At 49.1% G+C, this 13433-nt stretch overlaps 1 protein-coding gene across 1 annotated transcript in view; it reads right to left on the bottom strand.

Annotated features, from left to right (window-relative positions):
- The window catches only part of LOC308150280 (nucleosome-remodeling factor subunit BPTF-like), a 52791-nt gene that overhangs the window by 13478 nt on the left and 25880 nt on the right, over window positions 1-13433 (bottom strand). Inside the window, exons 13-20 of the mRNA XM_080523129.1 lie at window positions 11116-13051; window positions 10852-10976; window positions 10355-10483; window positions 9921-10071; window positions 9670-9793; window positions 9142-9364; window positions 8395-8562; window positions 1838-1950 (exon numbers count right to left, since the gene is read on the bottom strand). Coding sequence (XP_080379255.1) covers window positions 1838-1950; window positions 8395-8562; window positions 9142-9364; window positions 9670-9793; window positions 9921-10071; window positions 10355-10483; window positions 10852-10976; window positions 11116-13051 — 2969 coding nt within the window. The remainder of the gene's footprint in view (window positions 1-1837; window positions 1951-8394; window positions 8563-9141; window positions 9365-9669; window positions 9794-9920; window positions 10072-10354; window positions 10484-10851; window positions 10977-11115; window positions 13052-13433) is intronic.

Below are 13433 nucleotides of genomic sequence, written 5' to 3'. Positions count from 1 at the left end.
GAGGAGATAGTCTCTGCTGGAAAGACGAGAGGCATTCTGGGGCTTGGGTATAGAGCACTTTCGAAATATGATAAAGGCAAACCTGCATTTACGCCCAAAGACTGGAATAATGACCTGAACATTAATACTGATGAAGCAACTTGGTCACTAATATGGCAATCGGCAAACGACATCTCAATCTGTAATAGGACGAAGGAAACGCAATTTAGACTACTACAACGTTTGCAGATTACTCCCCAACTTAGACATAAAATGGATCATAACAAATCGGAAATGTGTACAAAGTGTATTACCGAGGTTGGGAGCTTTATTCATTGTGTTTGGACTTGTAGATATATAGATGATTACTGGAAAGGTATAATGGATAAAATTCATCTAATTCTAGATGTTACATTGGATAAGGACCCCATGTGTCTATTGTTTGGGTTGCCAGACAAACAACTTAAAAGTATGCATTCCAAAAGACTTCTGTGTATCCTCACTTTTTGTGCAAGGAAAAATATATTGCTGAAATGGATAGACTGCAAACCGCCTACAATATGAATGAATGGACTTTATTGTCATTGCTACAGTACAGGTACCAAACAACGAAATTTAGGAGGGGTGGCTCCCCTGGTGTTAGGAAAGGGGAAAAAATACACTTTAAAAAAAAAATCACAAGAAGGGAAGGAGCTGGTTTACATAAATAAAGGCTATGTACACAATCCACTGTACTATAGCTGGATAGCTGGATGGCACAAGGTAATTTTTGATATGATTCCTATGGAATATCTGACATATAGGTCTAAGTGTAAGATAAAGACATTCTATAAGATTTGGTCTCCGTTCTTAGATTATATTGGTACCAGACTGGCTGCCATTGTAATGAAAGGTTTGGTGGATTACACTCAAGAAAGTACACAAGACTAATGTGTAACAGATCTACAATGTATGGGTCACAATATTATTTACTGTGCTGGTGTTGTGCTGCCGCTGTGTTTAGGACTGTAAGACATGGATGCTGTCTCCGATGGGGGTGATCCCCCCATATATTATGGCATTTGTTGTGTCATTTTATTTTCTGTTTATTTCTGATATGTGACATGGCCTCCTCCCCCCCTGTTTTTTTGTTTTTGTTTTGTTTTGTTTGTCTTTGTTTTTTGTTTGTTAGTTTGTTAAAAAAAAAAAAAAAAAAAGAGAAAGAACATTTTCTGTTATTGTTTATGGACAATGTACTGCATAACAAAGTGCAAAACTAGTTTTCTACTATTAATGGGACAATAACCTCCCCCACGGATACTAGTTGTTGTTGTTATGTCCTGTTGTGTACATGTCTCTGTGAAACTCAATAAAAATATTAACCCCCAAAAAAAAAAAAACATACGTAGGTCACATACATTAATACATACAATAAAAACAGACAGACAAAGCAGTGTTTATAAAATATAGTGCCTATTTAAAAAGTCCAGTCATTTAAAAAAAATAATAATAAAAAAAATAAAATAAATAATAATAATAAAAAATATGATTATGACGATTATTCAACTAATTAAAATTCTCCACGATAAAGTTATCGCGGGTGTTTTTATCGCAATTAACGATAAACACGATAATCGTCCCATCCCTAAGAGAGACACAGAAAGAGAGAAAAGGAGAGAGAGACACAGAGAGAGAGAGTCAGAGAGAGAGACACAGAGAGAGAGTCAGAGAGAGAGACACAGAGAGAGAGAAAATGAGAGAGAGACACAGAGAGAGAGAGAGAAGGAGAGAGATACACGCACAGAAGTAGAGAGAGAGCGACATGGCTAAGGCTAGATGGACGTAGAGAGAGAGGAGAGACAGGGAGCCGGGTGTCTACCTGCTGAGTGGTGGAGGCGGCGGTGTTGGGCCTGATGTTGATGGCGGCGGTGCGGGGCTGGAATGTGGAGTAGGTCTGCATCCCCAGGACCTTCTGCTGGACCTGCACCACACCTGAGGAGGAGAGGCAGCATGTTACTGGCCATTCACACCCAGGCCAGGAGCAGCAGTGGAGAATAAACAGTGGCGAGGCATGTGTGTGTGTGGGTGGTTCACTTCTGTCACTGCTTTAATAATGAGTCTAACAAGAGGCGAAAAGACAGAGGCAGTTCATTTTAGGAAAAGCTTTTGGAGGAGCTGTTCCACTTTGACAGGAACACTATCCCCATGGTAACAACACGTTCTTTTTTTTTTTTTCTTTTTTTTTAAAAACGAATGATGTGGAGGAAAGACAATCTGCTTGTTCTGTCCACAAACAAAGGGTTCTATTTTGCCTGGACAGTGTTTATGCCTAATGCATCGCCTCAAAATCAACATAACATTTCTTTTCTGTGCGCAAATCTGCCTCACATCCCCCTCGTTCAGGCAGGGAGTCAATGTGCCAGTGTACCAAAGTAGGTCAAATGACAACCAAACTGTCAATCAGAGCCATCTGCTGTAGAAATTCCTCTGCCCCTCTTGCAGATGATCTGAGCAGATTTCATTGACCAAGCACGGCAGGTCTCCTGTGTTTTGTCAGTGGGACTGAGTCCAAGACACCAAGAGGAAGCCTCCGTGGGATCAATATTCTGACAGGACAACCTGTATCTATTACAGACAGGCTGGGGATCCCAGAGGAGTCTTTCACTGTAAAAAAGAACCTGTCCCATTTCCCCTTTAGGGCAGTGCAGTAAAACCGACAGCACAACTAAATCTAAAAACTCCAATGGACATTTAGGGTGAATCCCAATTCACCACTCCGGCTCCCTTTTCACCCCTCCGCTCCGTTTTGCGCGTTCACGTGTAGCCGTAGTGGCGTCCCAATTCATTACTCATTTAGGGTTAGGGTTAGGGTTTTCCATGGCTCCGTTCGGAGAAAATCTTGACCCTCGTTCGATTCGGAGCCATGAGACTCCCTTCCGGCATGCATTGCGAAACATCTACAGAAATGTTCTTTTCGCTCTCGTAATACGGAAGCGAGGCTGAAATGTCATTTACTTTTTCTGGAATTACTTGTAATTAAAGACTTGAAAAATGATGATAACCATCGTATTATCTTAGTTCAATGTCATTACAATGCATTATAGACCTTTTATTTATAACAAGCATAACCAAAATATCGCTTTTATGTCGGTGCTGTGTCTAACGTTACAGTAACGCAACGCTGCATGACAGTCGAGCATTTCAGAGATGTACAATCATAAATCAATTATTACCAGTGGCGTTTGACAGCGGATGATGGTACACATATGTAAAGTTATCTATCCACAGGCTGATATGTGCATGATAGGCGCAAATCCCCCCCCCCCCCTTGGTGGTATATGACGCTATCTGTATTGCGGCACTTATTATACCAAAACAACTCGCAATCTAATCCGAGCAGTTGTTATTATGTAATATTATCGATGGATGTGCCATTTTTGATGGAGGGCAGTGAGCGGGAGACTCATCAAGGACATAGTTAATTAATGCAGTGGACAGCTGTTTCTCCAGCGTTCCTGTCACATCGGATTTCGTAACGCCATAAAAATATATCTGTGCTGTTATATATATATATAACTTGACAACCCAAAGGATGCCATCGCTCATTTGAACACCACAGAGTCTCATCGGTGCCTTAAGTATGTATCTATCGAGGGATATCAACATCTAGTCCTACATAACAGATCTGATCATCTGGTGAACCAGTGACTGCTGTGAAAGTGCAGCTGGCAACAAGGGAAAGACCTTGCGACAGCATGGAAAGACAGCTGACAGGAGGGAATAGACCCCAACGGGGCCGCCATGGGCTAGCTACCCGTGGCGGCGGGATCCAGCACGAACAGTGTATGGGTCCCACCCAAACTTGGCTACGAAAAATTCTAAGAAGAAAATACCCCCTGAGCCTGCGAGGGCGGGGGCGGAAGATGGCTCATCGGCAGACAACCCGGTAACGAACACAGGAACGGAACAGACTACGAGATTGATGATCAGCATACCTGAGGCTCCGACAGCTACAGCAGGACACACGCTCCAGAACTGCGTATGTGGTTGGACAAAGGTTACTTCCACCCATGGCCTGAAGATACACCAGGGCAAGAAAGGGTGCCTAAAGAAGGGTCAACAGGGAAGTCGCATCGACAGCTACTTTTTGAGAAGCAGGCCGAGTCAGTCGACTGAAGTTCAGCAGCAGGACATACACCACAGTCTGCAGGACATCAACACCCCTGTCCCAGAGGAGGAAGAACAAGGCACAGGAGAGCAACCTGAATCCAACACATCACGACCACCAGCAGAGAAGAAGATCCAGGGGCGAAGGCCATTAGTCAAGTGGCCAAAGTCCTGCAACAAGACGCTGTGGAAGGAGGTCAACACTGATCTCTGCAACATCCTAGAAGGGATCAAAGGCACCACCATGAAGAAGTTGGAGAGAATGGGCAACCTCATCTATGCCTATGGAGTGGAACAGTTCGGAGTGGTCGAAGGCAAACGATCTACTCAGTCAATTCCCACCAAGTCCAGAAGGCAGACAGAAATAGACCGACTAGTCAAGGAGAGGAGGCAGCTGAAGAAGCAATGGAGGAAGGCCACAGAGGAGGAGAAGGAGGGAATAAACCTGCTGCAGGAAGAGATTAAGAGCAGGCTTGCAACACTGAGGAGAGCTGAAAACCTCCTGAAGAGGCGCAGAAGGAAGGAACAAACAAGATCACGCTTCTACAAAGATCCTTTCAAATTTGTGAAGACTCTCTTCACAAAGGAGAAGAGCGGAAGTCTCTCAGTGGCAAAGGCCCACCTGGAAGAACATCTGAAAAAGGGCTGCACAGATGACCGACACCAGGAAGAGGTCACGCTCCCACCTGACATGCCACCAGTCAATCCACCAGAGCACGAACTAGATATCAGTCCACCCAGGTGGAGTGAAGTAGGCAACACTGTGCGTAGAGCAAGGGCCGCGTCAGCTCCAGGTCCCAACGGAGTTCCATACAGGCTCTACAAAAACGCACCAGATGTCCTGAGATTCCTCTGGAAGCTGATGAAAGTTGTGTGGCAAAAGAAGGCGATACCAACGTCCTGGCGGAGAGCCGGAGGGATCCTTATCCCCAAGGAAAAGGACTCAACAGATATCGGACAGTTCCGGCAGATCAGCCTTCTAAATGTCGAGGGAAAAATCTTCTTCAGCGTGGTCGCTCATAGGCTGGCAGGATACCTGCAAAGAAACAACCTGATTGACACGTCAATCCAGAAAGCAGGCATCTCAGGCTTCTCAGGGTGTGTCGAACATGCTAGTGTCATCTGGCATCAGATCCAGGTCGCCAAGAAGGAGGGAACGGATCTCCACGTGGTGTTCCTGGATCTCGCGAATGCCTTTGGCTCAGTCCCTCACAACCTCCTGTGGACAGCCTTCGACTACTTCAGGATCCCACCAGCTCTCACAACCCTTGTCAAGGCCTACTTCCAGGACGTCCAGCTCTGCGTGACCACAGCAGAGTACACCACAGCATGGCAACATCTGGAAGTGGGAATCATGGCCGGCTGCACCATCTCCCCGCTGGCCTTCACCCTGGCCATGGAGGTCATTATTCGGGCCTCTCGATGGGTGGTTGGCGGACAGCGAATAAGACCTGGGCTGAGGCTGCCGCCGATCAGAGCCTACATGGATGACCTCACAACACTCACCACGACCAAGGCTTGCACAGTACGGCTACTAAGAAAGCTCCAGGAAAACATTGAGTTGGCTCGCATGAAGATCAAGCCGAGCAAGTCCAGAAGCATCTCCATTGTCAAGGGGAAGCTGTCAGACCACCGCTTCCACATTGGCAAAGAACCCATTCCAACGGTCTCCGAGAAGCCTGTGAAGAGCCTAGGTCGTTGGTATGATGCCTCCCTCAAAGATAAAGAGCAAGTAGAGCAGCTCAGGAAGGAGGTAGCCAGCGGCCTGGAGAACATCGACAGAACCCTGCTTCCTGGCAAGCTGAAGCTCTGGTGCATGCAGTATGGACTACTTCCACGTCTCCTGTGGCCACTAACCCTCTATGAAGTTCCTCTCTTAAAGGTGGAAAAGCTGGAGAGACTGGTCAACTCGTATGCAAGGAAGTGGCTTGGCCTTCCCAGGTGCCTCAGCAGCATTGGGCTCTACGGCAAAGGGATGTTACACCTGCCCATTTCCAGTCTGACAGAGGAGTACAAGTGTGCCAAAGTCAGACTAGAGATGATGCTTCTGGATTCGAATGATCCATTTGTAGCCCAAGCTGCCCCCATCCTGGCCACTGGGAGGAAGTGGACCCCATTGGCTGCAACTGAGCAGGCAAAGGCAGCACTCAGACACAGGGACATTGTGGGCCGAGTGCAGGAGGGGAGGAGTGGTCTTGGCCTCGGGATTAGTACACCGGCCTGGAGCAAGGCCAATCCATCTCAGAGACGCAAGCTGGTGGTCCAGGAGGTACGTCGGGAAGAGGAAGCAGGAAGGCGCGCACAAGCTGTGGCGCAGGCAAAGCAAGGGCAGTGGATGGCATGGGAAGGAGTGGAAAAGAGGAAGATCTCCTGGAAAGATCTGTGGGAGATGGAGGCACTCAGAGCGAGCTTCACCATCAGGGCTGCCTACGATGTCCTGCCTTCTCCTGCAAACCTAAGCCAGTGGTATGGCGAAGACCCCACGTGCCCTCTATGTCAAAGTCCAGCAACACTGAAGCACATCTTAGTGGGATGCAAGACCAGCCTCACCCAAGGCCGTTACACCTGGCGGCACGACCAGGTGCTAAGGTGTCTTGCAGCAGTGCTGGAAAGTCAACGGACAAGTGTGAACGCCCTTCCTCCCCCGTCATCCCGGCGGCAGCCAGCACCATTTGTTCGGGAGGGCAAGGGTCAAGCCAGCCTCACCACCATAAGACCAGACACTGGGCAGCTGGGCAGAGCACGGGACTGGAAGCTGCTGGCAGACTTGGACAAGAAACTCTGCTTCCCAGCTGAGATCGCAGCCACCAACCTGCGACCAGACCTTGTGCTGTGGTCAGCCTCGCTCAAGCTCGTTTACATCATCGAGCTCACTGTGCCCTGGGAGGGTGCAGTGGAGGAGGCCTACGAGCGGAAGAGGCTGAGGTACACTGAACTCGCAGCAGATGCCCAACAACAAGGCTGGACAGCGAAGGTACGCCCAGTGGAAGTAGGCTGCAGAGGGTTCGTAGCCACCTCAACATCCAGGCTACTCAGGGAGATGGGAGTGCGAGGGAAGACCCACCGGCAGGCAATCAAGGACCTCTCCAGGGCTGCTGAAAAGGGGAGCCAGTGGCTGTGGATGAAGAGAAAGGACTCGACCCGGGCGTTCAAATGAGCTGATCGCATCTAGGGAGTGAACCTGGGACGCTGGGATTCACTGCTGAACCCTCTGGAGGTGTCGTGGGCTTATCAGCGAAACATTCATGAAGGAGGGCGCCCACTTGACAACCCAAAGGATGCCATCGCTCATTTGAACACCACAGAGTCTCATCGGTGCCTTAAGTATGTATCTATCGAGGGATATCAACATCTAGTCCTACATAACAGATCTATATATAAATTACATGTTATAAGGCTGATCTGCGCATGATAGTGCTGCATTTTGACATATTTCATGTTTCCGCCCGTTGATGGTATGACGCTATAGTCAGTCCCAATGGTCCAAAAGTCAAGCGCTTCGTAACACAGACGGGGTGAATTTTATGAATTAAAGTGAAAGTTCTGTCACAAAACGCTGTTACGTATCCTCACACATTTTTAAGTGGGTATACGGAAGTCCTTGCCCTTTCCTAGTGGGTATACTACACCACTGGAGCACAGGTTTCAGACAGGTTAGAGCTTATTCTGTCATGGTCTGATAATGAAGCATTGTTCTTTTTTATTTGACGACTTGTTTGATCGATTGATAGCGTATAAGTTCATTCAAGAGAGATGGAGAGCTCTGGTGGACGCCCTATGCCCCTCAACGGGGTGAAGAGGACTAACTAACTAAGTTCATTCAAGTTGTGAATAAATCGCAAGCGTCAATGCTTTTCTACGATACTACGTGGACATAGAATAATAAGACACTTGAGTCTGGGTTCAACAAAGGTATAACCAGTTTACTTCGGTTCTCTCGACACCTGTCAGTCACCTTCTGGTATATCACGAACTCTCTCTAAGGCGCATGCGCTGTCCTGACTATGAATTAACCCATTCATTACACTACGGATGACGTTGTGAAGGGTTGTCCCATTTCCCCCGGGGAACCACTACGGCTATGGCTCCAAAACGAGTGGCTCCAAAACGAGTGACTCCAAAACGAGCCGAAGTGGTAAAAAAGAGAATCGGGATTGGGCCTGTGTCTCATGGGGGTTCCATTTCCACGGTGGTGACATAGCTCATCCATGAACCGTTACGTGGGGGGGTAGACCTTAACGAACGCACGGCGAGACCCTCCATCCATACCTCCTTGCGTGGTCGGCATGTTGACCGTGACAATCTTGCTGTTAGGCGGCAGCGGTAGCTTGGCGGTGATGACCTTGGTCGCCATGGTCACCTGGCCGGCAGCGATCTGGAACGTTTGCCCAGAGGTGGTGACGCTGCTGGCCACGGTGGCCACCACGCCGGTGGAGGCTGCAACACACACGTGACCTGCAGTCACACCCAGACCAGCGGGCAACCACAACAGCTACCGTCTATAGCAGTGGTGTCCACTGGGTTGGTTTTAGCAGCGTTGATATACAGTATAATCAAGGCCATTTGCTTGAATTTTGGGGCATTTATTGACCTAAAGGTTGACACTCCACATTGACAGTTTGGGAGTCTTGTTATTGTTAAGGTTTATAGGGAATTCACCTTTCCCTGATTATCAGAATTACTCTGGGAGATAAGAGTGGACACCACCGGCCAAAAAGGCACTCTGACAAAACTTAAATATATCTATTGTAATATGGTATAGCTACAAAAATGAAAAAACGAAAGCCATGCTGATGGTTGACATAGATGGTTACATTCACTAGGAGTGAAGATCCAATTAACCATTCAAAAGAACAAAAAATGGGGATTGAAAGAGCCATCAACTCCACTCATGATCCTTTTCCCACAGCGCTTTCACATCACATCAACGACGGGGAAACGTCATCAGACACACACACACCACAGTCACGTCATGTGATTTTAGACAAACAGCCTCCCTAATCCAGCTACACTCACCTGGGGTGCTCTGACCCTGTTTGACCCAGGAAGCAAACGACTGCTGGAAGTTCTTGTTCTGCTGGAATGTCACCGGCGTCCCCAGCTTGGTGGCCAGGACCACCTTGGTGCCTTGGGTCACCTGGCTGCTCAGAGAGCCCACCATGACCTTCTGGGTGGCCGGGGTGGTGGGAGTGCCGGTGGAGGGGTTGATGGCACCAGCCTTCTGCTGCTCCAACCGTTTCTAAAACATAAACAGTGATTTAACGAACGAGTAGGTGAAGGACTGCACACAGAATACAAATACTGACTCAAACACAAATTTGCAATGACACTATGAATTTCTATTGGACAGTGTACATTAAGAATGGTTCTACTAAAGAATCATTGACACACAACTGCCAAAGTTAGCCCTTTAGAACTACTCTTTCCCAGCTCCCGGTGTTTTGTGTTTGTGGCCCCCTAGGTTTACACTGAGGGGGGGGTGCTATGTTGGGAGTCTAGGTGTCACACCGTAGTGCATGGTGGAAAATTGTCTGATCTTCCCACCTGCTGAGAAGCCAATCTCTGTTGCTTTAGTTGAATCTCCAATTGGGCCTTGACCTCCTCTGCTGTCTTCAGAGCACTACTAACCTTAACCTGGTCTGCCGCCTGGGCCTTCTCCCTCTCAACCCTGCATCAGGAAAGAGGAAAAGGTTAGAAGGCAACTGACATTCAGTGGGTTACAGTTAAAAGACCACACAACCGGTGTCTCACATTAACTCTAGCTCCAGCCCAAGGCTGAACCAACATCTCCTCACCTTTCTGAAAAGGCTCTGATCTCCCAAAGGTCCAGTTCCTCCTCAGAGAGCCACGTCTCCATGACGATAGGCCCAGTCTGCTTGGCTGGCTCAGGCTTCTTGGGCCTCAGAGCGCTGGACCTCAGGCCTTTCCTCTGGGGAGTGTGAGCCTCTGCTCAAGACAAAAAAGAGAATAGGGAATTGGGAAAGAGATATACAACCCCACAAAAAGATAGAAGACTCAGTAACTCCATTGGTACTGTGTCTCACGTTGCTTGGGTAGGCATTAGCCTGGACAGGTGCTTTATCTAACTTGAGAGAGGACACTAGATGGGAATAAGGAACAAGCTGACCGAGGCAAGGCAAAGCTTCCATGATTCATGAGGCCACTGTAGGGACCGGAACAGCGGGATCCTGGGCGAATTTGAAGATGCCGTGTGTTTTCTCTTTTTTACCTTTGGGAGTGTCGGGAACGCCGAGGGGACAGATGATTTTCCTGATGCAGTATTCCGACCGGATGCCGTACGCTCCCACGTCTCGCCGTTTGATGATCTCCGTGGTTGTGATCTCAGTGTCTGAGGTTTCTAGGGAGAGAATCAGATAGATCTGAGCATCTGCACATACCAATGACTCTCATCTTCAAAATGGACACTGCTTCATAGGCATGCATGGGCTACTAAACCACAGGACAACCACACAAGCGTATCTGATCAGTTACTGACGCTCCAGTGTTTCTAGTAATCATCACCTCATTACGTATATATATTACTGCCACTGTCTGCATTGTGGTTGGTAAGCTAAGCTTATGATTAAAAGGATATGACATTGATTCAGTGTCCTTGCACAAGGAGAGTGCGGGGGGGGGGGGGAGAGAGGTACAGAGGCAGAAACAGGAGGGGGAGGACAGAAAGAGAGAGGGAGTGAGAGGAAGATGAAATAGCTGTGCACTCACCTGTGCGGGTGGTCCCCACAGCAGCGGAGGGCTTGACTGCCATGTCATCCCACCTCAGGCAGGCCCACAGCAGCCGCAGCATCAGGCTCACCCCTGCCAGAGACTTGACAGTCTGGAGACGGTACCTGCAGGGGGGGACACGGTGTGACTCATTGACCCATTAGGTGTGACTCGACCAAAATCACCCATCACCAGACAGAGACACGGAGAGACATGGTTCTCCTAAATGGTTTCAGTTCTTAGTGTCGTGGCAATTTCACCCACCTCCATGTGATTCCATAGGTGGGTCTGGGGGAGGGATAGGGCCAGATGTCCAGGGCAGGCTTGGCGTTGTAATTGAAGATGGGCACCTCTCTGATGCCCCCTCTCCTCGCCAGTTTCTTCAGGTCGTCGTTGGGCAGGACGAAGATGCTCTTCTTGCTGCTCTTGGTGACAAACTTGCGGTACGAGGGGAGGGCCGTGCCCGAGCGGGTCTTCTTGGAGCGGACGTACTTGAGCAGTGTGACCCTGTCTCTGGTGGAGTACCCTTTGCTGACCGTCATGGAGGTCACCGTAGACCCGGAGGGGCCCGACTTGGTGTCCGTCACCGTCGCCGTGACAACGGTCTTGGTCTCCTGGGAGACGGCTGCTCTGCCGACGGTGGCCGTGGTGACGGTGGTCGTGGTCATGGTGGTGAGGGTGGAGACGGCGCTGCTCCCTGCGGTAGACACCACTGGGGCAGGCTTACTGCTGCTGGACACCTCCGCTATCTGCACCGTCCGTGACTCTGTGGTCACACTACTGGTGGTGGTGGTGGTCGTGGTCACCTGGGTGATGGTCTTTAGAGCACCGGCATTACTACTACTACTGCTGTTCTCTGTGGTGTCATTACTCAGACTAGAATCTTCCGTAGACAGGATAGGGGACGGGGTGAGCTTATTGGCTGCTGTCTCTCCTGTCTCCATGGGCTCGGTCTTGGTGCGGTTGGTTACCGTGGGGACACCAGCGGTTGGAGCTAAACATGATGAGGTGACAGTGGAATCAACTGTCCCAGCAAAGTTATTCTCTAGCCTGGGCATCTTCAAAGGCGGCAAGTAGTCAGAGTCGGACATAGCGGGGCTTGTGGGTAATGTAGTACTGTTGACCTTTAGCCCCTCCTGAGAGAGGTTACCGTTCATGAGTGACTTTACAGGGTCCTTCTGCGGCAGTACTTTGATCTCACCCTCTAGAGTCTGGAGCATCGTCTTGGGGTCGACTTTGTTGGCCAAGTCTAAGTGCATCTTTGAGTCTATAGAAGCCTTGGTGTCAGCCGCATCTTTCCCGTTAACCTGCACCGGATGGGTTCTGGTTTGGTCTACATCCACGCTCTCCCTCTTGGTCTGTCCATTGCCCTGCTCGGTCTCCTCATACCCATGCTTCTTACCGTTCTCCCCTTCTATCGTTACCTCCGGTTTGAAAGATTTTTCGGCACTTATGACAGACTCTACTGGGGTTTTATCAGATGTTGAATTTGCTTTGCTACTGACGTCGATGCTTTTCTGAGACCCTCCGTTAAGTTCTGTTTGGGGTATTACACCCCCGCCGTTTCCCTGAACGCTTCTCTCATGGTTGGCCGTCGCCCCTGTGCTGACGTTGGGGTGAGCAGCATCCTTCTGCTCTCTGCTCCCTGGTCCTGTAACAGCCGCCTGCGTTGTTACCGCCGAACCTAATCTGACGTCCAGGTTATCCGTCTTTCCTGAGGTCTCAGACTTTACTGACTGCTGCTGGTCAGAGTCAAGCCTTTTGACAACCTGGTCTTTCGCTGCTGAGTCTACCTGCCCGTCCTGCGCCTTCAGACTCGTTAACGGTGTCACCGCTGACTTCACCGCCTGCTCCGTTTTGACAGAGGTCCCTGTGTTGTTGAGCTTCTCCTGGGGCTTGGAAGCGGCAGGCTTGGGCTGCAGAGCTGCCTGCTTGAGCTTCTCCAGCCTCTGCTTCTCCTCCATGGTGAACTGCTTCACCCGTCTCTCCAGCAGCCCGTCCAGCTTGGAGGCCTTGACTTTCTTCTTGTAGGCCGTGCGCAGCTGGAAGCCCTCGCTGACGTTCACCACGTCGTAGTTGAAGGGTCGGATAGGGGGCTTGGTTTCAGACTCCTCCTCCTTTTTGGGCTCGTCTTCTTCCATAGGCTCCTCCTTCACAGCAGGTTTCGTCGGCGATGAGGGGCCTCTGCTGTTCACTTCACCTGAGAGATGGAGAGAACTCCGTTAACGATCAGCCGACATGACATGACAAAGTTAATGTTTGGCAATGAAAGAGAATAAAAGGACAGTTACGACTTCTGTGTTTAAGGAATCTTTTACTTGTATATTAGGCAGCAGAGCAGGTCCATACTCTGGGTCCAGCTGTGTGGTCTGAACCAAGAACTGAGCTTTACATCAGCTCTTTTTACCCTTCGATCTATCACCCAGTCTGAAGCGGTATACAAAGCCTTAACATCTTCATGTTATATGCATCTGCATTTTATTTGGTTTGATAGTTCTTGTAAGTAAGTAAGTAAGTAAAGCTTTATTTATATAGCACCTTTCATACAAGAAATGCAGCTCAAAGTGCTTTACAACAGGAAT

Source organism: Nansenia antarctica (assembly GCF_963989245.1).
Source record: "Nansenia antarctica genome assembly, chromosome: 2".
Classification (NCBI taxonomy): domain Eukaryota; kingdom Metazoa; phylum Chordata; class Actinopteri; order Argentiniformes; family Microstomatidae; genus Nansenia; species Nansenia antarctica.
Note: the sequence above shows the minus strand (reverse complement) of the source record. Positions and strands in the feature narration are given on the sequence as shown.